Raw genomic sequence first — 27,532 nt, forward strand, 5'->3', positions numbered from 1 at the left:
TCAGATATATAAATAAAATATATTATTCTGCAAATTAAATTTGTAAAAAAATTTCAACCATACATTTAATCAATTTTTATCATAATTTAAGAAAAATCTTATTTTTAACTAAATCAAATAGGGGATATATTTCTTTCCGAGGCGTAAGAATTTGGCAACCTCAAAGTGTATCTTGAGCAACTAAATATAATGATTCTAAATAAACACCAACGAAATTTAACATAAATTAGACATAATATTAACATCAATGCTACTCTTAAAAATACATAATAGACTTTTTATGTACACTTTGTTCATATTTGATACAAATTCTTTAAAATACATTTTTAACCACACATTCTCCTAATAAATTTTTTTTGTACATGTCCCCATTACTATTTCCATTTTAACCACCATTCTCCACCAAAAAATAATAATAATAATAATAATAATAAATAAATAAATAAATCATTTTCAAAAAATTTATTATAAAAAATTTACATCAAATAAGTCCTTAATCTTAGCTTAATACGTTATACGTGTAATTCTTGATTAATCTTGAACAATATACTCCACTCTACTCTACAATAGGCGAAACTAAATAGATGGGACCAAGTTGATGACCAATGAAAATGGAGGGATGGGGTTGGAGACAGCATGCTTGGTAAGTGGATGGTAGAAAGGAATGGGGGGATGAAAAAAAACCAAAATGTTTCCTATGTATACAACAAGGTTGTCTCATGGTTATAGCCAGCCATTGCCTATATGTTTATTCACTTAATGAAGAGTTTATTTGCACAGTGCTCCATATCATGGTAAAAACATCATATGTGAATTAGTATTAATGAATTAATTTCACCCATAAACTTGCCCATACAATATGTATATATATAATGTTAATTTTTCAATAGACCTGCCATGCTAAGAACACTCTGTACGTGTTACGGTGTCAAGTGTACTTACTTAAAACTGATTTTATTCAAACGAGCAACTATGTTACTGATCTTTAAAGGTAAAATAGCTAATGTGTGAATTTGCTTAAATATAATGAAAAGACAACTCTTACAAATAGTTGACATTCGAAGATAAAACATGGAGACTTGATAGGACTTGGGCTGTGGTAGGGCTTCGAGAATACGGTCAATTTGAATGAAACTCGATTTCTGGTCTCAATAGAGTCGAGATTGACCATTTTTTATCGAGGAAAAGCTAATGCTATGACTATCCTTTGGACCCCCTTGTTCTAAAATAATTCAATGAAAAAGGGTTACTACTTGTTTTATGAACAAAGCTAAGTGTACAAACATGGTTGTCAGCCTTGTGTTGTCAAAATTCAAACCTGTCATGTAGAAAACATTTTTTTAAAATGGATGATTATGATGATACCAAGTAGGATATTATCAATCAATGTTGTACATATAGCACGATTCTTGTTTTATTCTATTGGTAATAATGAAACAATTACATTCGTAGGAACAAAGAGAATCAAATTTATTCTATACCTGATAACTACCAATATACAATGGATGGTTGATACCATTTTCTATCAACATATATGTTCTTTCTTATTCCTCATTAGAAGATCTTGTTCGTCAAAATTTTCCTTTATTTCTTCGTTTGTCTTTCTTTATGAATTTTTCTAATCCATGGATAAAATAAATACGATAAAACCAATATTATGAAGGAACTCACAAACCCAATCAACATCCTACGTCCTAACTTTGAGATGCGCAAAGTTGATGATTAGCCCCGTAGGATGCCCATTATTTCACGAAAATGACTTTTGTAAAAGTGAATTTGTTTGAGAATATATGATTAAAAAGTAGGAACAATTTTGAATTTACGCGTAAAATATTTTATTTTGAAAATTTGTGGTTAATAATGAGTTTTAAGATAATGGAAATCGAAAAGGGTTTCATCAAGAAATTTCATATTTGCAGTCATTCAGCAAAAATGGAAACCAATATATAAAAGAATGAAGAAATGAATTAATGAAAAAAAAAATTGTAAATTAAAGGACAAAATGGTAAATAAAATAAGGTGGCAAGCACGTGCCAGTGACAGTTTTTCCACGTGCAACAGCACTTATAAATACAACCCAATGTAACTTATTGGTAAAGAACCAAAACCACTTAACCAAAGGTGGTCAAGAAAAAGAGTCTCACGTTTGATAATTGTATTCTTCTGTCTCATATACTATTATATCTATAGTCTCTCTATATGTTGGCTAGAGGGTGTATCCTGGGGACCTATTAGAACCCAGATTCTTTCTTTTTTGTAACAACATTAAGAGATGGAGACAAATATGTGAAGTCTAGAGTGAGAGAGAGAAAAAATGGAGAGAGAGAGTGAAGCGAAGGTATCAAAATTCAAGAGGATTTGTGTGTTTTGTGGGAGTAGCCAAGGCAGGAAGACTAGTTACCAAGAAGCTGCTATTGAGCTTGCCAAAGAATTGGTACTTAGATGTGTGTGTGTGTTTTTCCTGGCTTTTTTCTTAGGTAGAGGAGTTTAATATTGTGTTTGTTTTCAAATGGGTTTATGAAAATGATGATTTACAAGATGGGATTTTGTAAAATCCTCTCAAGCGTGTTCTTTTTTGCCAAAAGTTTTTCAAAAAGTTGCTTAAACGTAAGTTCAAAGTGTTTTGTACGCACTGGTGTGGTCGTGCTTAAATGTCTACTTTTCTCAAACATGATGTTCAAGTCTTTACAAGTTTTTGGGTCGAGTCTTGGAACTTTGTTGTTACCTATCTTTTTGTGTTTTTCAAGGTTTCTAGGAATATTGATTTGGTCTATGGAGGAGGCAGCATAGGACTTATGGGTTTAGTCTCACAAGCGGTTCATGATGGTGGTCGGCATGTTATTGGGTGAGTATCATCTACTTGCATTCTAATTCTAATCCCTGAGTTTTGGGGTCCCTTTTTATGGTTAATTTAATTTAGTTCTTCACTAAAAACTAACTTTTTGTCTTGTTATTGTCTCCTCCGTAGAGTTATTCCCAAGACGCTCATGCCTCGAGAGGTATGGCTGCTATGGTTAAAAAAGTCTTAAGCCTTTTCTATTAAATTACTAATCTTTTTACTGCAACTTTTTTTTTTACTCCTCTCTTTCATTGTTTAATTTATTATTTACTTTAGTTTCTTCTCAAGGCATATTCTTGGTTGCGTTGCGTGACTTTTCTTTTTAATTTTCTTTTGCTCCTTTTAATTTCTCTGAATTCTTGATCACAAAGATGTTTCTTCTTCTTTTGAACCCTTTTATCTTTTGTTATTATTATTTTTTTTTTCTCTCTTGATTCGTAATCATAACGATGTTTCCTCACGCTTCAAATTAGCTCTACAAGCTATAGCCAAGCTAGAAAAGCTGTTTTTTTTTTTTGAAGTACGTTTGATTTTTTACTTCTGAGGTCCTTGTTTCTGGTAAACCTTATCCATTGGATAGAGCCCTTAGGGGCCAGGTTTTTCCCTACAAGTCAACGTATTTTTGCATTTTTGGAGTCTTTTCCTTGCATGATTCATCCCTTTGTAATTTTCTAACCGGTAGTATGTTTACCTCTGGCTCTGAAGGTACTAAATTTAAGTCAACCATTTCTCCAACCCTCGTTATTGCATCACTGAACTGCACACAACTCAGTGCATTTAAATTATCCATCTCCACCATCCCTTGCTTAATGGGATTTGGTAACCTTTTGCAGTTAACTGGTGAAACTGTCGGGGAAGTGAAGGCAGTTGCAGATATGCACCAAAGGAAAGCTGAAATGGCTAGGCATTCTGATGCTTTTATTGCCTTGCCAGGTTGGTTAAATGCCAGCACTAATCCCTTTTCTTTTGCGCCAGTTTTAAACGTCAAAAACAAGCGACGTTTGCATGACTTTTAAAAAGTTCAAAAACTGTTTCTGCGATTAAGAAGTTACTTTTAAACATGTTTAGTAATTTTCTGAAAATGATTTATTTGGCCAACTATGCTTTTAGAGGAAGTTGGCTTACGTTAATTTCTTTAGGTAGCTCTTCTACGAGAAGCAGGAGCAAAAGCAAAATTACATCAAACGGGCCCTAAAGATTTCTTAAGCTAAATGCTCATAGCTCTCAACTTTCAACATCTCGAACTAAAACTTAGGGCCTTATAGTTCTCAGAAAACCTGTAGTGTAAATGATTCATTTCCTTGAATTCATTCATATCTTCTGATGGTACTGCATCAAACTGCCTCACAATAATTGGGGATAAGGATAAACAGTAATAATTTCACCAAATTGTTTATTCCCAACTTGCAGTTTTACCTACCAAAACATAATGCTCGCTCCTTTCAATGCACAATTTTAATTCACTCCTTTTAATCCACAATTTTAAAGTGTCATTTTGCTGGTATGGTTGCATCTCATACTCACAGTACACTGTAAGAGAAATCATAACCAAAAGCCTTGCAGAGGATCATGCCTATGAGAGAAGTGGACACCAATTTGGGGAAATGGAAAAGGTCTGGGACCAGCTGGTTTCCACATTAGAAACAAAGACATCTGTCTGGCTAGGGTGAGATAGGATGTCATTATTCTTTCAGAAAATTGCACCATTTGTCCCCAACATATTTTTCAAATAACGAGTTGGTAACAGCAAGTCCTTCCCAAAAGCTGGTCATTGATGTTCGTTTCGGTTGCGAAGTAGTCTCTAACGACAGAAACCATATAATTTTCGTTTAATATCACATGAGAGGCACATGTTTACCCTCTTTTAAGGATGCCGCCATAAGGTGCTGGTGATGGGGGTGGCAGGGGGATATGGTTGGGTGAGTTGAGTGTCTGTTTTTGGCTAGTGTAAACTTCTGCTGATATTTGATTAACTACAAAAACAGGGATGTTCTTTCTCGTAATCTTAGCATGGCCCTCCAATAATTGAGAAGTTATCTGTTCCCCCTTTTTTAGTTTTTTTTTAACTCATAAAGTAGAATTATAATGTATCTCAAGTACAATTTATAAGTAATCATGAAAATGCATGCAGGTGGTTATGGAACTCTAGAGGAATTACTTGAAGTGATAACCTGGGCTCAACTTGGTATTCATGATAAGCCGGTAATTCCTGATACGCAACTTTTAAATCTTCCAACTTTGGCATTCATGATAAGCCGGTAATTCCTGATACGCAACTTTTAAATCTTCCAACTCGTCTAAAGAATCTATCCTACAGCAACCTTCATGGCTGAAAAGATACGGCTAAAATATTCAACTTTTGAGCAAAAAAATTGACAAAAAAAGAAGTACCTATTTCGCAGGTAGGCTTGCTGAATGTGGATGGGTACTACAATTCATTATTGTCGTTCATTGACAAAGCTGTAGAGGAAGGCTTCATTAGTCCAAATGCTCGCCACATAATTGTATCTGCACCGACAGCAGAGGAGCTGGTCAAGAAATTGGAGGTAATTTTCTTGAAGAGGAAAACTTTCCCATTATTTGGATAAATGCTCTACATAGCACAACCATCAGCATGTACCTAGGAGTCCAAAGGCTGATCGATTGAACATGCGAAAAATAGAGCAGAACAGAGACGATGTTCCCATTTTAGATTAATGGACAGAAAATTCAGGCTTAATTGTTGAAAACGTTCATGTTTTTCAGGAGTACATTCCTAGCCACGAAAGAGTTGCGTCGAAACTGAACTGGGAGATGGAGCACAGGAGCAGCTTGGCTACCCCCCAAAAGTATGATATATCCATGTTAAAAATGGATTTGCAGCAGTGAAGATATTATTAAATCAAAAGGAAATATGGCATTGGAAGAAATTAACTTCAAAATTATAATTTTTTGCTGTGGGGGAAAACCTTTTGTAAATTTATCTGGGAATGACCTCACTATGTGATAGCTACTTATTTTCTTTCACGCGAAAATTTGTTTCCTCTGTAAGTTGTAACTACTAATTGCAGTATGTAATTCTCCAACTAATGACTTACTGTTTTGTCAGTTACAATATTTTATTGTTATGTGTTAATCATCTCATCTAAAAGGGGATCATAAGAAGCAAAGATTCCAAGTTCCAAGTCTCATTACCACTCATTTACAAAAATTTTACCCTCCTGTAACTTTAGACGAGGTCTTTTGGTAAAATATCTCAATTTCCTTGGTAAAGTAAGAGGTAGGTAATAACTATGGGCACCAGGCAATGTAGGTAGGTATCATCGTAGGCTCATCAAAATTGAGAACCCAGCAGCTTACACAGATCAATAGGCCAAGTGTCCACAATGAAAAGTGACAATTTTTGTTACAGACATGTTCCTCAACTAATTTTCTGATGCTTGTTTGCTGTTGAAGTTTGATCAGCAGACAACATTAATCCAACCAAAGACAGATAACTAAATGGGGGCCATTCTGGAGAAGATTATGGATAGAAAGACAAGGACCAATTGATAATTCTTGGCCAGATTTGAATTAACAATTTTTATGTCCACCTTTCACACGGTACAAGGTCTTGACACCATTGATCCTAATCTATATACACCTAGACTTTTATGACTGGATCAAACTGATCCATTGATTTCGGGACCCATCAAGAAGAAAAGTTTACTCCGGCTCTTGCATCGAGATAAGATACGCAATGTGTGAGCGGAAATGTGATGTGTTGTGCTGCATCAGAAAAGAAGACAGAATGATAGCCAGCCATAATACTGGCTTCAATTTCACCTCATGGTTTTTGAAAGAGGAGTCTAATCAGTTTGGCTTTTGAATCTGAAAAGCATTATGGAATATGCTTTTGAATGATGTTGACACATGGGACGGACAGCCATTCATTGTTACACCTCTTACTTTTTTCTATGATCAAGTGTTTTCTAGTGACGAAGAAAGTAATGAATAACTTTAAGTATACTTGAATTGTAATTCGAAAATATGTGTCTGTGTGTGCGCACGTGTGTGCCACATGCACATATCAGTCCAACGACTAAAATCTGGTGGCGACCTTTGAGTTTCTCTGATATCCCTAAAACAAATATACATGAAGGCGTGAGAATCATGTGCTTGTGAGGATGAAAAGGACTATTTTGCTGATGTTAAAGCCTGAGAAAAGATTCATGGAGAAAAATTCTAGTGACTGATAAACAAGAACGGCCTAAAAATGAAGCAGCTAAATAGAATCAATACATATAAGCTTTACCTTTCTCCGTTTTCATGATGTTGGAATCCATTGACACATGGTTTGCTGTGATGACTTAGCATTGACGTAGAGTGATTTTCTCCTCCAAAATATATTCCAGCTTCTCTGTCTTAACCAGTTTCTGGAACTCGTCTCAATTGAACCTGAGAACTTTTTGCCCTTTTCTCTTTATAAGGTTGATTCTTTAGTAGAAACCGAGTTGAGAATTTATTCAAAAAAATAAGCTTAACAAAACATGCTCTAAATCTTGATAAATTTGAATTATGCTTTCTATTCAATTGATTGCTTGATCTACAGAAGGATTCAAAGTACCACAACCGCAGGAAGTAGAAACTACTACAAGCCATGTTATTCTTAGTCTACACAAAATGCCTCTGAAAATCATATTTACATTCCCTCGTCCAAAATTCCCAGCCGAAGAGATATTTTAAAAAATTTATTTTTCCAAATATTGGCCTGAAATAAATTTAAAAATTCCTTAATATAAGCAAAGATTTTTGTAGATGGGGCATCATAAAAAGTTAAAAATAAACCATACAATTCTTTTAACATGGCCATCAAAATCAAGTCTAAGGCCACGTAATTGAAGCACATATTTAATATATCTCAGGCAGAATATATATTGTTTCCAACTCCAGAAAATAATAAATTGCCATTATGTTCTGCGAGTACAAAATTCACTGATATAGACAGGAAGGCATCTATATCTCCTTCATTGACCTATGAAAGCAAGAAACATCCAGGAAGCAAAAGTCGGCACTCGGCAGTGCATTTTTTTCTTGCTACCGGGATGCCAACGACCAATAATTCAAAAGAAAAGATGGAGAGACGGCAAACCAGCTCAGAAAAGCCATGGCAGTAGCTGACATAAATCTTGTGCAGTGGTTAACATTACATTTATCCAGATCATTGCCAATTAGGACAGTGATACCAGCAGATGCACAGGCAGCAGCAAAAGTTAGAGTCGAAGTAACCTGCACAACAATGGAAAGATCTTTCTAAGCATATTGCCTAGGAAAAAAATGGTGGAAGGGTATACAATGATGATGGCATGAGATTTGCACCTCATCAAATCATGGTCGTTCATATGTAAACTAGCAAATTGAGTGTTTGTATGTTGGAAATAAAGATTATAGCAGTGGTAATATATGCTGCTAAATGGTTGAGAGTGCATTCAAACTGACTGTCAAAGTTCTCAACACAGCATGCCAAAATAGTAAAAAGAAAGGTTGAAAGGTCACATACACATGTGATGCCCCCGATAGAGAGTTTAGAAAATACATCATTGAATTTATGAAATTTAAATTTTAGTCATAGCAAGAACAGTTCAACGTTTCTCGTTCTCATAAAAGATGTGAAAAAAAACAGTGGAATTTATGAAATCTTAGTCATTGCAACAACTTTCTTGACTCAGCTTCTATAGAAGATCATAAAAAGTTGAATCGCTGTTAAAATATTTGTGAAATAGACATGTCTTTGAAGATGCGGATTACCCGATCATCATAATACACACAAAAATGCAATCATCACATGATGCCCTGAATATCTAAAGATTGCAAACTAAGCACGGAGACAGATACATAATTCGGATACGATACGATACGATACGGATATGACAATCCAACTTTTTTGAAAAATACGTGTTATAAAATTCAACATAATTTTATTAATATAAAAAAAATTAATATAGAAGCATGATAATAAAAATAAAATAAAATACTAAAGCACTTTATCTTAATTATTAATTGTCTAAACTTCATTTTCTTCAACATCATCAACATCAATTTCTTCATTATTATTAAAAATAACATTATCCAACTCTGACTCATCTAATGATCGATTAACAATCTCAAGCAATTCAACACCTTTAAGAGTATCAAATGAGTTTCCGACAATGTCCCACATTTTGAATTCTCCTTTTAAATAGAGATCTAATTTTGTTAATAAAAGACACAAATTACTATGAATGTAAACTAATTATCTAGCTCATAGTAAAATTATTTTATTCCTTCTCGTAGAATGTACAAAAGAGTACATATTCCAATTTCTTTCAACGTTAGATGAGGAAGAAAATTGCCTAAGAAGTTTCAAAGCAACGTTTTGCAGTAAAGGTACATGTGAACTATGAAGTATCAGATAGGTATCGAAATTATACAAAAATATAAAATAATTAAAAATTGCGTATTAGATACGTATCGAAAATTAAAAAAATATAGAAATGCATAAAATAATTAAAAAAACAAGTATCCGGTACATATCGGAGAGTATCGAATAGTATTAGAGCTTGGATACGTATCGAATACGGCTACATAACAAGTTTGCAAATATTGGTGTTTCTTAGATTGCAACAATAAAAATTGCATTACCAAAGTATCAAAAATTGCAAGGGAAATTAAATTGAAGAATAGGATCCCACGCATCTGTTCAAGTTTAAAAAATTGTAAAATCAATATTACTAATGGGATATTAAAGTATAAAAAGATCCCAATTTAAATAATCTTAGGGTAGAAACATTATCCATATTTAGCATATGAGTGTCAATTAAACCATAAAGGCTTCTGGAAACTCAACCCACTGACCTCCCTGAATCAACAAGAGTCATATAATTGTTCTCCATGGCATTAATTCCTCGTAGGAAAATAGTCAAGCAAGGTGGCATTTTCACATAGATACTGATCGCATCTTTTCCATAAATACATGGCAGCATCACGCCCTTTCAAAAAGAGCATTGCATCTGAGAATTTCAATTGTCTAGTTAAACAAGTTTTTCTTACCCCATCACCAATGGCGAATAAACTGATAACTCCAACATGTCTAAAACTTCGTCTAACCGAAAGGCAATATATGTCAGCAATTGCAAGCGACAGGCTCCAAACACTTTGCAGACCAACTGCAGCAACAAGATAGCTGATGCACAGAGCAAGAAGTTATAGTCATAGTCACTTCTCTGAAGGTACAAACTTAACATGCCACTTTAAAGATTTAATATACTCAACAACTGGAATATATATATAGACAGCAATTATTATTAACTTCTCCATACTTGCATAATATTTTAAATAAGCTGAACTGCATCTACCCCGATGTGGAATTACCTACTGCTTCTACATTCTACGAGAACTGTATTGCAGAAACAGACGTCCATGATTATTTTATCCTATTCTCCGGCATGTATAGAAAATTTTTATCAGTATGTTGGCCTCCCATATCTGGGACGGAACAGCACAATCAGTTAGCAAATATGAGTATATGACTATTACGACATAGCCCGTGCATGCACGCATGTATTCGACATATGGAGTCAAAAGACACTTGTACTGTAGGAAATCGCAATAAAGTGAAATGTCCATTAGCACTGATTAGATGATATAATTAAATTGACCTCTTCATCAAACCCCTATTTCCAAAAAGACATATTATATATCGTAGCAGTTTGAATTCCACTAATTCGATCATTTCAAGCATACAATTATACAAACAATTGCGATATACGTGAATACAAGTAACTGATTATAAAAGTGGAAGAAGAATGAAGTGAAAAAAACGACGGATAAAACTAACCAAAATGCAGTAACAGAGGGGAAATCCAAGGTGGTGGTCATGACGCAGAGAGAAACGACGGCGAAAACGAACTGACAGAGGCGGAGGAAGAGGCCACCGGTGGTGCCGGGCATGCCCTGGAAGTCCTTCATCCTCACTCTGGGCGCCTCTATCGTCATCGGTGCAGCCTCCACTGGGTGCACAGCAGGCCGGCTCATTTTCTTATTCTGAACCAGTGATCAATGGGTCGGCAGAGGAGCTGAGAGCCGGTGAAAATCTTTTCTTTTTTGTGATGCTGTGCTGTGGGAAGGTAAAGGCTAAAATGGACTTAATTTCACTGATGGTCAGTAAAGTTTACGAAATACTTAATATTGGTCCTTGAAGTATTTTTATGATCTATTTACTCATTGAAGTTACAGTTTGGTCACTCCTTCAGTAATATCCACCCCAAATCTGATATTGGCACGTTATAAACCTTGACATTGGCCAAGAATCATCGAGGACGTATTGAGATATTACAAATCTTTAAATAAAAATGGTTTGTAAGAGAAAATTTCTCACATTCAACAAAAACATATCACATCATTCCCTCTTCAAAGTCAAGTGAGAACCAACCGCTAAGATGTCAAATTCGGAAGTGAAAAGCAAATGTTCTTTGACTAACTCCCTATCTCGAAAAGAGGTTGTGTTCCTTCTCTCTGCCTTTTGTTTGTTGCTTTCACAACGGCTAAGTTTGAATCTTGTTTAAGCGCTTTTTCTCTGCTCTTCTAACGCAATTTATCATGAATAATTTGTGCAAAGCTTGCGAATGGATTGGACATGAAGCTATTTATAAGGAATAGATCACTATAAAGGTCATTAATTTAAGTGAAAAAACATAAGTATTACATCAAATATGGCGGTAATCAGATTAACGAAATGATCATTTGTAATATAATATTTGACTAGTGACTAAATGAGTCACAATAACAATTTAGCATACACTCGAAAGCAAGTTTCTAAAGACATTTGACTTTACAAAATAGTCAATTATTTTTAATAATGTTATTATTCGATTATCTTTTGCTATCTATTTTGAGTAAATATAATCAAGTTCCGAACTATACTATTTTTATCAATTAGGGTCCGTTTGATTGCAAATGTGAAATTGAAGTGAATTGAAAACGAATTTCAGAGAATTGAATTGTATAGAAAATGTTTTCCTGAGAATTGTAAATTATTGTGTTTGATTGGTATAATTTTTCAAGTGAAAAATGTTGAAATAAAAGTGTTTTTTGGTGTTCGTTTAGCTTTGTTTTACATGAGAATTATCAATTAAATGGATAGATTTTACTGGTATTGGGAATGAAATTTGTTCCAATTGTCAACAAAAAAAATCAAAAAAATTATCTATCTTTTGGTGTTCGTTTGATTTTGTTTTACATTAAAATTGTCGATTAAAGGAAAATATTTTTTTACAATTATTCTTAGAATTTGTTTCCATTGCCAAAAAATAAATAAATAAATAAACGAAAAACAAAAATTGCTACAGTAATCCGGCATTTTCCTTAAAAAAAAAAAAAAGGAAAATGTCTGGAAAATAAATTCCATGGAAATTTTTCCCAATCAAATACAAAAAAAAAAATGAAAAGATGGAATTGGTGTGCAATCAAACACTATCTTAGAGGAAATTAAAATTCTATAGGATAACACGAAAAGTATATTATAAGATTTTAATTAAGGTTAGATAAAGAATTCCAAAGTCAAGTTCATACATTGTTTACAATTATGCAATATTGTTAAACGACTTAAAAGCCACTTTAAGAACGAATTCAAAGCGACTTGAGTTTTAAATATTTTTTTAATATAATTCATTAAATACATAGAATTCAGTTTTAAATTTGAGGCATTACAACTTTTTTATTCGCACAAACACACCCTAACACATACAATACAGAGAAACACTAAGGATGCGTTTGATTAGCTTAATTCTTTGTGAAAAATGTTATTTTTTCATTCAATTTTTTTACTTTTTGGTGTTTGATTGACAATTTTCTCCATGAAAAATATTTTTCAAAAGTTAGTTGAGTAATAATATTTTTCTCAAAAACAAGAAAAATATTTTGAGTGATATATATTTAATATTCCAAACAATTTACTCACTCTCTTTCTCTTATTTACCCACCAATAAAAGTGCGCAAGTGCAATATTTTTTAAATTGAAAATTAAATCAATTAAATACATTTAATTAATAGTTTCTATGTTAATAAGTTCTAAGCAATTGGTGTGTTTGATTGCAATTAATAAATTTGCATGAAAAGAAAATAAAGTTATAGTGGATGATTTTTCAATGTTTTGCAATGTTACAATTGTTATCAATTTGGTCCCATAAATGTTCCTAGTTGTTCATACGAAAATTGAAATAGTGGACGATTACTATTGGAAAACAATACATAGCTACTACACTATAGAAATCACATTTCACAATTAATAATCTCCCTAAATACTTTCATAAATCAGGTGGTAATTAAAACTAATAAATATATACATATAAGATAATAGAAATTAAAAAAATAGAATTAAATATATCGTGTGAAAATACATATTTCCTCTCACAATCAAACAATATTTCTCTCTACATACCCGGCTCCGGAAAACTCTCCAAAATCAATGCGACTTCTCCATTAATCCTTGATTTCAAGCCTCGATCAACGAATGAAGTTACAATCCCATCGATACAGTTCTTATACTCATGGTTTTGGACAAGTAGAAGCTGTAATTTTCCTGGCCATTGATTTCCTTATTCAGAAAACAAGAATCAAACCAAAAGATATAGACATTCTTATAATAAAAATGTAGCTTGTTCTCTCCAAGTCCTTCATTTTCTACCATGGTTGTGAATAAATACAAACTCAAGAGTAATATAAAGAGCTTAAATCTTTTTGGCATGGGTGTAGTATTGGTTTGATATCAATTGATTTGGCTCGAGATCTTCTTCAAATTCAAACGCACTTTTGTTATCAGCACTGAAATTATCAATCCCAGTTATTATCAAGGTTCTAAAAAGAGCCATGTTTCTTCCAAATTGTTTGTTTTCGCAAGGGTGTTGTTGATATTCTTATTTCGAACAAAAGGGATGGTTGAATCACTCCCTATTATCATCTACTTTGGTTTCATGTGATTGTCTATAAACAAATCAATTTTTAACTATAAAGGTATGTGACCAAGTCTACACTTGCTCACTACCCGTCAAAATCAACATAGAATTGGTCACAGATGATCATTACAAATAAATTCACACATACAACAAACCAACACCTTAACATATACAGTAACAATCAATAACAATTAACACAAAATTGGTTACAACCAATCACAATTAATACAAACTTGATCATAGAGGATCACCATAAATAAATCTGCATACACGGTAAACTAGCATAACAACACATACAGTCACAATCAATCATGTTATCAGGTATGTCCCAACAACTATGATCCACTCTAAGATTGCCCATTTGTCAAATTTTGACATATGAAACAACACAGTTTCCTTGACCTTCTCTTTACCCCAACTCAAATAGGCTCACAAGAACTCCAACCCACAATATCACCGCTTACGATGTAGTGATTCCTTCTACAGCCACCAAACCAATCCCAATAACTACTCCTAAAGTCAAATCTTTAAGACTAGATTGGAATTGCTTCATACTATTTTAAAAATTCCATCACAAAATTGTGTGGTTTGTGACGAGTGTTATGCTCCGATCTTACACGCCTCGGACTCGCAGCACCACATATTCGTACATGAAAACGACCCTTTCGAAGTATTTCCGAAGTGATATGGCGATTCCTATTACTGACCTGCCGAAGCATCTCACCTCCGAGGTCAAGGTCAAGTGGACCCCGGTTAGAAGATCCGCCGCTAATTTGAGATTTGTACCAAGATCCTTCCTGCACCTAAGGTTTAAATTGATTTGACGTCTCCATGAGGCTAGTTGATGTGATTTATCAACTTTATGTCAATTCAACTCAGAAAAAACAAACTGTCCGTCCACTCTACAAACGCGGCTGATTGACGCCTATGAGCGGACGCTTCATACAGTCAGATGTATACACGCGTCCTACATCCAACAGTTCATACCACCTATAAATACCCAAGGTTTGGCAAAAGGCAAAGGTAATGAAACTCTTACTACATAACACTCCATAGCAAGTTTATATATTTTCTCTTCCCCCTTTATCATTGATTTGCATAGCCCCTGGGTGCTGTTCCGATCACTTAAACCTGATTTAACCATCGGAGTGTATACGGTCGTCACCACCCCCGCTGGTTCCGGTCGTGTGCGCCTGACTATTCGCTGATTGTGCGCAGGGAGGAACACGTGGAGTAGCTTTCAGTTGGCCACATGGAAGGACCAATTTTCGGGGTCAACAGATTGGCGCCGTATGTGGGAAACACTCCCCATTCGAAGTTTTGCATTCTCCATCGGAGAAGTTACCGGAAAACTAGTGACTAACCCTGAAAAGGGGGCATTCTTGAAAAAGAACAAAGCCGAGTTACAATCCAAGTTCTCACTACCCTTGAAAGAAGAGGTAGGATGAGCTACAGCCATAAAGACGACAACCCCATGAGAGAGGCCTCTGAAGAGGAGGTACTCTATAACAATGTTACTCATTAGAGACCACATCACCGGCGTTGCTGAGGTGGAAGAACAGCCATACTCACTGAAGGAATGACTCAAATAGCTACGGGTATGAGAGACATAGCAGCTCAGAATATGGAGATGCACATCAGGGCTATCAAAGGCCCCAAGGATCTTATCCAATGTGGAAAGCCCCTTTATCTCACTCCCGAGGCCACATGAGCCAGCACACGGAACGCCCTCTCGAAAGGAAGATGAATGCTGAAACAACATTTTATGTGTGAGGGAGTCAACCATCAGAACCACGCTTGGGGGATGATTTCCCTGAAGAATACGAGGACCAAAGGTCGGTAAGCATCTTCGACCGGATAGAGAAGGATCCTAACAATAGGGTCCGCCCAACAAGAGGATCAGTTCGTCCGATCACGAACAAGAACATGCTCCCCTTCCTCCTCCTAGAAACAGGAGAGAGAGGAGGAACCTAGTCGATTGGAAAAGTCGAGGAGAAGCACTCTACCTCCCCAGGACATCCAAGATGATGAAGGGTCAGATGGGCCCTGTCGATCTTATGAGATTGACGATGATGATGATAACCTCCCTTTCTTAAGGGAGATCCGAAGCTTCCCAATGCCAGCGAATTTCATGCCCCCTAAGATCCCCAAGTATGAGGGAAAGGGGGATCTGGAGAAGTACCTCACTAAGTATATGACACAAATGAGCCTTAGGAGAGCCTCGCCTGTTCTAAAATGCAGAGCCTTCCATCTAACACTAGGCGGAGCCGTCGAGGTATGGTACAGCAGGCTTCCTCCCCTAAGCATCAGAAGTTGGCCAGATTTGAAGAAAGCATTTTTGAACCAGTACCTCTCACGCAGGAAAGGAGAGGCACCAGTTCAACGCCTGCAAGACATGAGGCAGGCCCCTGGGGAGACGCTGAAAAGCTATTTCGCCAGGTTTACAGACGAAATTACTTACTGCGAATAGGTCACTGACAGGGAAGCCCTTTCGACCCTGAAAGGTGGGCTCAACATGAACACTTTGTTCTGGAGGAACGTGCGCAGCAAGAATCTTTCCACATATGACGAGCTGGTGGAAATGATGAAAGTGAAAATTGTTAGTGAAGAAATGATTGATCATCGCAACCGTGCCGCACAGGGACTCCCTCCTCCTCAGAGGCAGGTAGGTCGAGGACCCGCAGCACACCTTGTTACTCAGCAATGGACCCAAGCAGGACACACCATAGCTCCCACATTCAGACAGGCCCTAGCTTCCGCCACATTGAATGCAGTACCGGTGCTGGCATATGATAATGCCCCTGCTGAAGCGGGACCATCTAGAAGAACTGATAACAATAAGAAGAAGAAGAAGAAGAGGTCAAACAGACCCTTGGCAGGAGCAAGGTTTTGTACATTTCATCAACTATATGGACATGACACTACTGAGTGTCGTGATGCCAATCGACGCTCTGATCGAAGCAACCCGCACACTTCCAGCAGAAACGAACACCCTCGCAGATCCACCTCCCCGAGGAGGGGAGGGAGAGGTCACCAGGAACAATCTCCTAGGAGAAGAGAATTGAGGAACCGAGGCCAATCCAGACAGGGAAATCAAGCCCAATTTTCTGGAAGCCAGGTCATCAGGGAAATCGATACTATCATTGGGGGACCCCACGTCGGTGGCAACACCAGGAATGCCCAGAGAAATTATACAAGAGAAGTAAAGGATCCCCCAATAATCATTTACATTATTAACGAATCGAAATCAGCAAACAAGATGGCCCCAATCACCTTCTCCCAGGAAGACTCAGAGGGAATTCACCACCCCCATTGTGATGCTTTGGTTGTAAGAGCCGTAGTAGCTAGAAACGGATTAAAACGCATGCTCGTTGATAATGGCAGTTCCGTGAACATATTGTTCGGCTCCACTTTTGACAAAATACAAATTGAACATGGGTTGATCCCCATGATCGATCCATTATTCGGATTCACTGGGGACAGCATCATCCCATGAGGGCGGATCACCCTGCCTGTCGAAATGGGTTTGGCACCCCTAGTGGCCCAGCACTTCATGAAATTTCTGGTGGTAGATCACAGATCGGCTTATCATGGAGTATTGGGCAGACCCGCTCTGAAAGATCTTTAGGCTGTGACGTCCATTCACTATTTGTGCATAAAATTTCCAACCGAACATGGGATTGCTACAGTCCGAGGCGATCAAATGGGCTCCAGAGCATGTTATCTAAACTCGCTGCGAAAGTCCGAGCCTCGAACTGTTAATGTAATCCTAGCTGAGGTACCCGCTGAAGTCGATACGGACTTGGAAATGCTTGACGCCCCTGAACAAGGGCATACCTCTGAATAAGAGGGAGACATCGATATGGAAGAGGCCCCTGAACAAGGACACCCTCTTGATGATTTAGACCCCCGAATAATTGACTCTGAACCAAATGCGACCTCGATGGAAGAATTGGAGACTTTCCCCGTCAACCCGGAAGACCCCAGTCAGGTCTTGCGTATAGGGAAGTCAATACCACCTGAAGCAAAAGCTGAGATGATACGCTTCCTGAAAGGAAATCTGGATGTCTTCGCATGGAAACATGAAGATATGGTGGGAATAGATCCTAAGATCAGTTGCCATCACCTTAACATCAACCCCTCCTATGCCCCCCATAGACAGAAGAGACGTGCCCTAAACCCGGAACGATACAAGGCATTGAAAGACGAAGTAAGCAAATTTAGCCGCAGTGGTTTCATAAGAGAGGCCATCTATCCGAGGTGGATATCCAACCCGGTTCTGGTAAAAAAGCCCAGCGAAAAGTGGAGGGTATGCGTGGACTTCACAAACCTAAATAAGGCGTGCCCCAAAGACAGCTTCCCACTTCCAAGAATAGATCAACTTGTGGACTCTACTGCTAGGCATGAACTACTGAGTTTCATGGATGCATACTCAGGGTATAACCAGATACCCATGTTCCGACCTGACGAGGAAGCTACATCATTCATTACGGACAGGGGCCTGTATTGCTACAAAGTTATGCCCTTCGGACTGAAAAATGCCGGAGCCACATACAAGAGGTTAGTCAACATGATGTTTGCCGAACTCATTGGCAAAACCATGGAAGTCTACGTAGACGACATGTTGGTCAAAAGCTTCCAGACAACTGAACACGTGAGTCACATCGACCAAACTTTTCAAATACTTAGAAAGTACAATATGAAATTGAATCCCCTCAAGTGCACCTTTGGAGTGGCATCGGGCCAGGTCTTGGGATATATGGTAAATCAGAGGGGAATTGAGGCGAATCCGGTGAAAGTAACGGCCTTACTAGAAATGAGGTTACCTCAAAAATCGAAGGAGGTCCAAAGTCTTAACGGTCGGATAGCCGCACTCAGTCGCTTCATCTCCAGAGCCACAGATAAAAGCTTGCCTTTCTTCAATGCGCTGAAGCAAGGAAAGAAATTTCAATGGATTTCGGAGTGCGAAGAAGCCTTCGAGGCTCTGAAAAAGCACCTTGGAGAAGCGCTCCTCTTGTCGAAACCTCAACCGGATGAATCTCTACTAATATATATAGCGATTTCGGACGTGGCAGTCAGCGCAGTCCTAATCAGGGAAGAAAATGAGCGCCAATTGCCAGTGTACTACATCAGCAAAGCACTTCTCCCAGCTAAAACACGCTACCCAGATATGGAAAAATTGACACTCGCCCTCATCACAGCCTCAAGAAAGTTGAGGCCATATTTCCAAGCCCACTCAATACAAGTTCTCACCAATTTCCCTTTAAAGCAGGTAATGCAGAAAACAGACGCATCAGGACGCCTGCTAAAATGGGCAATCGAACTCAGCGAGTTCAATCTAACGTCCCGACCTCGACACGTCGTCAAGGGCCAGGCCCTTGCTAATTTTATGGTTGAGTTTACCAAAGCCCCAGAAATGGAGGCGATGATGGAACCAGCTGAGCCCTCCACATGGAAACTATTCGTAGATGGATCCTCAAGAGAGGCTGGCGCAGGGATAGGGATCGTATTGGAAAGCCCGGAAGGCCACAAGCTAAATTGTGCAGTAAGGTTCGGCTTCAAAGCCTCGAACAACGTAGTCGAATACGAGGAGGCCCTTCTGGCAGGTCTTAGACTCGCTAAGGAGATGCGGGTCAGGAAGCTCCTAGCGAGCAGTGACTCTCGGCTCATAGTAAATCAGGTCAATGGAAATTTCGCAGCCAAAGATGGTAACATGCTTGCGTACTTGAAGTTGGTTCTGGGCATAATTCCTCATTTTAAAATGTTCGAACTGACTCAAGTCCCCCGTCTAGAAAATGCACATGCAGACGCCCTCTTAAAACTAGCCAGCAGCATAGACTCAGAGCTGCTAAACATCGTCCCTATTGAGCACTTATCGAAGCCCTCCACCTCCAAAGGTGAAGAGGTACTGTGGATAGAAGGCACCCCATTATGGATGCAGCCCATCATCGCGTACTTGAAGGAGCAAACACTGCCTGCTTCCAGAGGCGAGGCGAGAAAATTAAGAAGAAGGGCTGCACACTTCGTCCTGCAAGAAGATACCCTTTACAAGAGAGGTTTCGCTTCGCCTCTTCTTCGATGCGTAGGCGGCGAAGAGGCCACATACATACTCAGGAAAATCCATGAAGAAATATGTGGAAACCACTCCGGAGGAACGGCTCTGGCACACAACGTTCTCCGTCAAGGCTACTTCTGGCCGACCCTGAAAAGGGATGCTTGCCAATTTGTCCAGAATTATGACAAGTGCTAGCGCTTCTTGAACATACAAAGACAGTCTGCTCAGAGCCTCTCTATAGTAACCAGCCCTTGGCCATTCGCTATGTGGGGTATTGACTTCATTGGTCCACTCCCAAAAGGAAGAGGAAGTGCAACTTTCGTTATTGTCGCCATTGACTACTTCACTAAGTGGGTCAAGGCAGAACACCTTGTCCGAATTACCGAGGCTAATACTACCAAGTTCGTTTGGAAAAACATCATTTGTAGATTCGACATTCCCCACTCCTCAGTGTCTGATAACGGACGGCAGTTCGACAATAGGAAGATGTGAGACTTATGCGACGAATTGGACATAAAGAAGGACTTCTCGTCACCTCATCACCCCCAGGCGAATGGGCAAGTTGAAGTAGTGAACAAGACTATCAAACACACTCTGAAAAGGAAACTGGATACCTCAAAAGGGGTCTGGGTTGACGAACTCCCCCACGTCCTTTGGACTATCGAACTTCTTACCGGACTGCAACCGGTGAAATCCCATTTTCCATGACCTACAGAGCCGAGGTAATGAGTCCGGTCGAAGTTGGGGTCCTATCACATCGACGGATACATTTCAATGAGGTCAGCAACGACGAGGCCCGAATAAGCGAACTACACCTCCTTGAGAAAAAGAGAGATACCTCCCAAGTGATCTTGGCAAAATATCATCGAAAGATGACCCCGCTATTATAATTCCAAGGTCAGAAACAGAACTCTCCGCTTGGACAACCTCGTCCTCAGAAGAGTTTTCCAATCTTCAAAACCAATCGGGTCAGGAGTGTTCGGCCCAAACTGGGAAGGCCGTTACCGCATCCGTTAGGAATCCCGACCTGGTACCTTCGAAATCGAAGATATGTCAGGAAAGGCGCTGGCTCATCAGTGAAACATCGAACACTTGAGGAAGTACTACCAATAATGAGACTTTGTTCCGATCCGATCTCAATATGTTATAGTGAATCGATTGTCCCGATCTGATCTCAGTTGTAAAATTCCCTAAGTGACGGAATCGCCTTTGTAAAGGGTGATGTAATTTATCTTAGTAATGAATCTTCGGTTTCGAGCCACATCAGTTAGTGAATAGTTTCCTTAGTACTTCAGAAGGTTCATTTAAGCGATCCGATCGTCAATTATTAGCTGATTAACATTAAGTGGCTCTTCATGTTTGCTTAAGTGGTCTGATCTCAAATTATTAACAAGTTGGCATTAAGAGTCGCTTCATACTCGCTTAAGTTTTTAAACTTATATTAACTTGAGTGGTCTGGTCCGCAGTTATTAACTGATTATTGTCGCGAGGCAATTAGTCTAACGTTTGTCGTTCATACAACTATAAACGGATAGAAAATACAAAGAAGCAGAAGCCCAAATACTTAACAAATATTTTCATTTCATTTAATAAATTTAAGTACAGAAGGGCCGCAGCCATTACAAGAGGTAGCCCTAATCTGCTGGAGGGACTTCTACATTGGCCACCTCCTGGGCCTCCGGAGCCCCCTCGACAACCCTATCAAGCCGACCTCCAGTCAGTCACCCAAACTCTGCCTCTAATGAAGAGATGTCTAAAGTGGGATGCACCTCCTCCAGTCGACCCAGTAAGCTTTGGGCACTCCATGAGGCCCAGAAGTTGGCGAAATCGTCATACAGAGGATGATCTTCGAAGTGGTCAATGAAGTTCTGGACTGCCACCTCCCCGCAGATTTCAGCTCCTCCTTCAAAGAGACAATCTCTTCTGACTGGGCCTCTGCCTTCTGCCTCAGCTCTGCCTTTTCTTTGTTGGAGGCCTCCAGAGCATCGGTGGCAAGCTTGTGGTGCTCATTGGCGTGATTAAGTCGTCGAGTCACAGCAGCCACTTGGCATTCCACCTCATACAACTCCTTCTTCAGCCGTTCCACTTCTGCTTTCGCGACAGCAAGCTGGGCCTCAGCATCTTTCTTCCCTTCCTCTGCCTGCGTGGCTTTGGCCTGAGCCGTCCGCATGGCATCCCCTTAATGCATCGCCTCCTCTAGGAGCTTGGCGAGGTCCTCCCTCTTAGAGTTCAGATCCTTCACCAAGCCCTCAATCTGGATGCTTGTGCTCAGGGCCCGAGCCACACAGGCGCTGTGCGCGGCCACCAAGTCCTCAGCCGTGCAGGAGGCGGTGTGGTCCCTCCACTCCTCCGTCCAGTATTTATTATGGACCACCGCCATCGCAGCTGTTTCGGGAGGAAGAGCCTCCAACACTTCCCTTACGGGCTCGTCAGGATTAGTGCCCAGAAAGTCGACCTCCTTAGAGGGACGGGGCCTTTTTCTCTTCTGCTGCCCCGCGCTTGGTCAATTGGCACTGCAACGAGGGGTGTTGTGGCCGGGGCAGCTACGGGCTCGGTTGGAGCGGATCTTCTCTCTGGAAGGGCCATCCCCGTGGGAATTGTGGTCTGCCTCAGAACTGGGGTGGCCTCGCCACAGTTGGGCGTCTTGGAGGGGCGGCACTCTTCTTGCCCTTCCTTTGAAGGTCAGCCTCCGGATCCTCCGATACCTCCTCCTCCGTCGGGGATTGGAGCCTCTTACTGGCCTCCACCAACTCCTCCATTTGCTTTTTATACGAGGAGGAGGAGGCCTTCAACGCCCGTGCCTCTGCCATCATCTTCTGGATGGTCTTGAAGTCAGGGCGCATGGGCAGCTTCTTATTAAACTTGTCTGCAAAGAAGCAAATAAGGAATTAATACAAGTCTTAGGAGTTCGGAATAAAAAAGTAAAGGCTTCGGTCCAGTTACCTTGGGATACCATTAAATCGTGAGTAATGAAATGGATGTTCTTTCGGATCAGCCTGTGGTAGGACATCTTCTTTTGAGGCAGCTGATAAATGACACAGATGGTGTCAAAGTCCTTGATTGACAGCTCGCACCGAGGAAGAGCACCTATAAAGGAAATGTAACTGTTAGACACAATTCGAACCGAAGAGAAATATAAGGAGACTACTACTATACTCACTAAGTGTTAAATACTTCGTTGGAACCGTAAGAGGCGCCAGGGGGTCCCCCCTCCATCGTGTCCCATCACCCTGCGGTCCAGCACCATGAGCTCTTCCATTCTTTGATGGAGCTCGGCAGATCGACCACGACTGGAGTGTGGGAACCCCATGACGTAAGGTAATACCATCCCTGGGTCTTATCCTCCCCGGCAGTAACCTTAGGAATGTAAAGGGTTTGGAGAACGGAAAGAGGCATCTCCACCCCTAATAACGCCTCTTTCCACAACATACAGGAGCCCGCCATCTGGCTCTAGGAGTTCGGATTGAGCTGCGTCGGGGCTAGCCCATAGGACCTAAGCACCATCCTAAAGAATGGGTGAACGGGCAGCCTGAGTCCGGCCCTAAGGATCATCTCACTAATGGCCACACAGCCCGACCTAGGGTAGCAGGCTCTCTCTTCCGGACCGGGAAGGATCAAGTCCATACTATCAGGGATCCTATACTCTATCCTAAGTCTCCCTAGGTTGGCCTCCCTTAATTTTGATGGGGTAGTCCGACGCCCCCCAATGCACAGAGGTATTCGGTGGACTATCCAGTCGTCTCCATAAATTCCCCCCCATTATTGCCTCGACTATTTCTGAAGAGGTCGCCACAATGGGCTCGTCCACCTTCACCATTTCTAAACCCCTCCCCGAACCAGAACTCCCTTCTGAGACCATTCTTTTAAAATTTAAAAGCCTAAATAGGTACTGAAACTTATGGGTTTGGAGGTTTTCCTAGCCGAAAATGGTGTAAGGTCGCCGGAAGTCTAATTTTATCGCCGGAATTGCTTACAAAACGTCGAAAATCACCAATAACTCGAGAGCAAAATATAATGTCAATTTCACAAGGGTAGAAAGTCTGAGAAAACCTCAGAGTCCTCCTTCTATAGAAAGAAATCCGATCTCCACCATTGAATTCAAATGCGATCAATCTAAGCCATTCATCGCATCTTCAATCTAGGCCGTTGAAATGAAACGCCAAATTTGATTTACGCCCAAGATGTCGCTGTGACTTTCACACTTGCTTGAAACGCGTCACCTCGGTTGCAACCAGCCGTCAATAATAATTAGTAGCCGCAGCAGCCTTTTGGGAGAATGGGCATGGCACCCAACTGTCACTTTGAAAACACGCAACAGTTGTCAAATCATTTGACGTTTGGATCGCCTCGGATTGAGCTCCTCCTCCAACTTTATAAAGTTTGGACGCACCTGACGCGCAGGCCCTTTTTGGGTCATCGCCTCGGACGTTGCGTTACCTCCCATGCTTTACAAAGTTTCAGCCATCTCCCAACGCGTCGACCTTTTGGGTCAGCGCACCGGTGGCAAATGAGCTCCTCCTCCAACTTTACAAAGCTTAGACGCACCTGACGCGAAGGCCCTTTTGGGTTATCACCTCGGACGCTGCGTTACCTCCCATGCTTTACAAAGTTTCAGCCATCTCCCAACGCGTAGGCCTTTTGGGTCAGCGCACCGGTGGCAGATGAGCTCCTCCTCCAACTTTACAAAGCTTGGACGTACCTGACGCGAAGGCCTTTTTGAGTTATCGCCTCGGACGATGCGTGATCTCCCATGCTTTACAAAGTTTCAGCCATCTCCCAACGCGTCGGCCTTTCGGGTCAGCGCACTGGTGGCAGATGAGCTCCTCCTCCAACTTTACAAAGCTTGGACGCACCTGACGCGAATGCCCTTTTAGGTTATCGTCTCGGACGATGTGTTATCTCCCATGCTTTACAAAGTTTCAGCCATCTCCCAATGTGTCGGTCTGTGGAGTCAGTGCACCATATTCGTGAAGCTTCGATACACCTTACGCGAAGTTCCATGCTGTTGACCGCCTCGTACGTTACGCACAATAACGAAACTTTGGCACGTCTGCTTGTTATCATAACCTCGATTGCTGCAACATATCAACCCCCAAAACTCCCATGACTTGCGGTCTGGTCAGGAAAGCAAGTCCACGCATAATATAAATACTCATCCCCGGACTTGGGGGACCACTGTTACGCTCCGATCTTACACACCTCGGACTGCAGCACCACATATTCCGACCTGAAAACGACCCTTCCGAAGTGTTTCCGAAGTGATATGGCGATTCCTATTACTGACCTGCCGAAACATCTCGCCTCCGAGGTCGAGGTCAAGTGGACCCCGGTTAGAAGATCCGCCGCTAATTTGAGATTTGTACCAAGATCCTTCCTGCGCCTAAGGTTTAAATTGATTTGACGTCTCCATGAGGCTAGTTGATGTGACTTATCAACTTTATGTCAATTCAACTCAGAAGAAACAAACTGTCCGCCCACTTTACAAATGCGGCTGATTGACGCCTATGAGCGGACGCTTCATACCATCAGATGTATACACGCGTCCCACATCCAACGGTTCATACCACCTATAAATACCCAAGGTTTGGCAAGAGGCAAAGGTAATAAAACTCTTACTACATAGCACTCCATAGCAAGTTTATATATTTTCTCCTCTCCCTTTATCATTGATTTGCATAGCCCCTGGGTACTGTTCCGATCACTTAAACCTGACTTGACCGTCGGAGTGTATACGGCTGTCACCACCCCCACTGGTTCCGGCCGTGTGCGCCTGACTATTCGCTGATTGTGCGCAGGGAGGAACACGTGGAGTAGCTTTCAGTTGGCCACGTGGAAGGACCAATTTTCGGGGTCAACAACGAGGAGGATAATTGAGGTTGTAAAGAGTGGTATTTGAGCCCAAAGAAGGAGGTCAAGCGGCTATGGCCAAGAGAGAAACAATAGTGTCGTTGGAAATGGTGAGAGAGAAATTAGTGAGGAATGGTGAGAAAAAAATTGTTGAGAGAGAAGTAGTGTGAGAAATAAGAAATTGTGAGAGATACGCAGTGAGAGAATTGATTTTCCTATTAATAATGTTGTATTAATTATGTTAATAAACTTGCATTCTCACCTTATTTGTGAAACTAAAACTAGACCATCTTACATTTGAATAGTATAATTTATATGTAGGATTTTTGGATAATTTTTCCATTACCTTTTGTATTATTAACATGCTCCCCTTGGACGGACGGGGCCCACATGGCCCCGCTACTGTAGCACAGCCCTTAGTTTTAAGTACTTTTTAAATTGTGGCCCATTTCAAACTAAGGCCTTTGATTGTAGTTGTGGATCTTTAGCCCATTTACCTGCTGCCCATAAATAATTTGCACCGTGAATATACAGACAACTAACAAAGAAATTCTAACATAAAGGATAGAACTGTCTTTTCGTTCAGTCTCCCCACAAAAACCCTAGCCTGTAACCATATATTCCAAACCCTAAAATGATCAAACAATTGCTAACATAAATACTCACCAACGCTGTCTGCCGCCCCGGTCTCTCCAAACCGTTTCTCTCTAACCCGGATCCGCAAAAATGCCGCCGAAGTTCGACCCGAGCCAGGTAGTTGACGTTTTCGTCCGGGTAACCGGCGGTGAAGTTGGTGCCGCTAGTTCCCTTGCTCCGAAGATCGGTCCCCTCGGTCTTTCACCAAAAAAAATCGGTGAAGATATAGCTAAGGAAACTGCCAAGGACTGGAAGGGCCTCCGTGTGACCGTGAAGCTTACCGTCCAGAACCGCCAAGCCAAGGTGACCGTGGTGCCCTCTGCCGCCGCCCTTGTCATCAAGGCCCTCAAGGAGCCCGAGCGCGATCGTAAGAAGACTAAAAACATTAAGCACAATGGCAATATCTCGCTAGATGACGTCATTGAGATAGCCAAGGTAATGGCTCCACGATCAATGGCCAAGGACTTATCCGGCACCGTCAAGGAGATCCTTGGTACGTGTGTCTCTGTTGGGTGTACAGTGGACGGGAAAGACCCCAAGGATCTGCAGCAGGAGATTACCGATGGTGATGTTGAGATTCCACTGGATTGAAAAAGAGTTTGAAACTGAATCTCCTAGGATTCTTTTTTATTTTTGTTTTGTTATTGAAAATGCATGATTTTGATATGAATCATTATTTCAACTTCTACTGCGAGGAAAATGAGACTTGATTTTATTTTGGATAATTATGGGTTTTGATTGTTAAGTTTTGTGGATTTTTTTTCCTTTTTGTTATCAGTTAGTTTGATTGTTCTCAAATGGATGGATTCGCACGTCTTGAAAATGCCTAGTATTGATATGAATTATTATTTCAACTTTTTCTGGGAGGAAATGAGATTTTGTATAACTTGGATACTTATTGATTTTGATTGTTGTGTCTATGGAGTTATTTTTTTTTTGTCGAATCAGTTAGTTTGAGTGTTCTCAAATGGATGGTTTCACAATCGATTGTCTGCATGGTAGTAATAAATGAACACCAAATGCAGATTCTTTCTTAAAGAGATGGAAGATCATTTGCAATATAGGACAATCAGGGTAGTGTCATAATGATTGATTATGAGTACAATTCGGGTAGCCTCGTATTTAGAACCCATTGGACAGGGCTTTTATTTTTGCTTTTGTGTCTTGTAAAAGAGCTTTCTTGAGGAAGTTATCTTAGACTAGCTT

At 40.2% G+C, this 27,532-nt stretch overlaps 3 protein-coding genes across 3 annotated transcripts; 2 read left to right on the plus strand and 1 right to left on the minus strand.

Moving 5' to 3' along the window:
- The first annotated feature begins 2,110 nt into the window (after positions 1–2,110).
- Positions 2,111–5,939, plus strand: LOC111399664 (cytokinin riboside 5'-monophosphate phosphoribohydrolase LOG3-like). Its single transcript, XM_023027105.1, has 7 exons — positions 2,111–2,434; positions 2,748–2,845; positions 2,969–2,999; positions 3,673–3,772; positions 4,971–5,041; positions 5,242–5,385; positions 5,585–5,939. The coding sequence occupies exons 1-7, from the start codon at positions 2,315–2,317 to the stop codon at positions 5,705–5,707; spliced, it is 687 nt and encodes a 228-aa protein (XP_022882873.1). The 5' UTR covers positions 2,111–2,314; the 3' UTR covers positions 5,708–5,939.
- Positions 5,940–7,692: 1,753 nt separating this feature from the next.
- LOC111399665 (CASP-like protein 5A1) lies at positions 7,693–10,928 on the minus strand. The gene is made up of 3 exons (XM_023027106.1): positions 10,674–10,928; positions 9,887–10,019; positions 7,693–8,086 (listed from the first exon to the last, which is right to left on the minus strand). The coding sequence occupies exons 1-3, from the start codon at positions 10,868–10,870 to the stop codon at positions 7,895–7,897; spliced, it is 522 nt and encodes a 173-aa protein (XP_022882874.1). The 5' UTR covers positions 10,871–10,928; the 3' UTR covers positions 7,693–7,894.
- A 15,371-nt stretch (positions 10,929–26,299) lies between these two features.
- Positions 26,300–27,155, plus strand: LOC111399666 (60S ribosomal protein L12-like). The gene has a single exon (XM_023027108.1). The coding sequence runs from the start codon at positions 26,417–26,419 to the stop codon at positions 26,915–26,917; it is 501 nt and encodes a 166-aa protein (XP_022882876.1). The 5' UTR covers positions 26,300–26,416; the 3' UTR covers positions 26,918–27,155.
- Positions 27,156–27,532: the final 377 nt, after the last annotated feature.

Source organism: Olea europaea, chromosome 9 (assembly GCF_002742605.1).
Source record: "Olea europaea var. sylvestris chromosome 9, O_europaea_v1, whole genome shotgun sequence".
NCBI lineage: Eukaryota > Viridiplantae > Streptophyta > Magnoliopsida > Lamiales > Oleaceae > Olea > Olea europaea.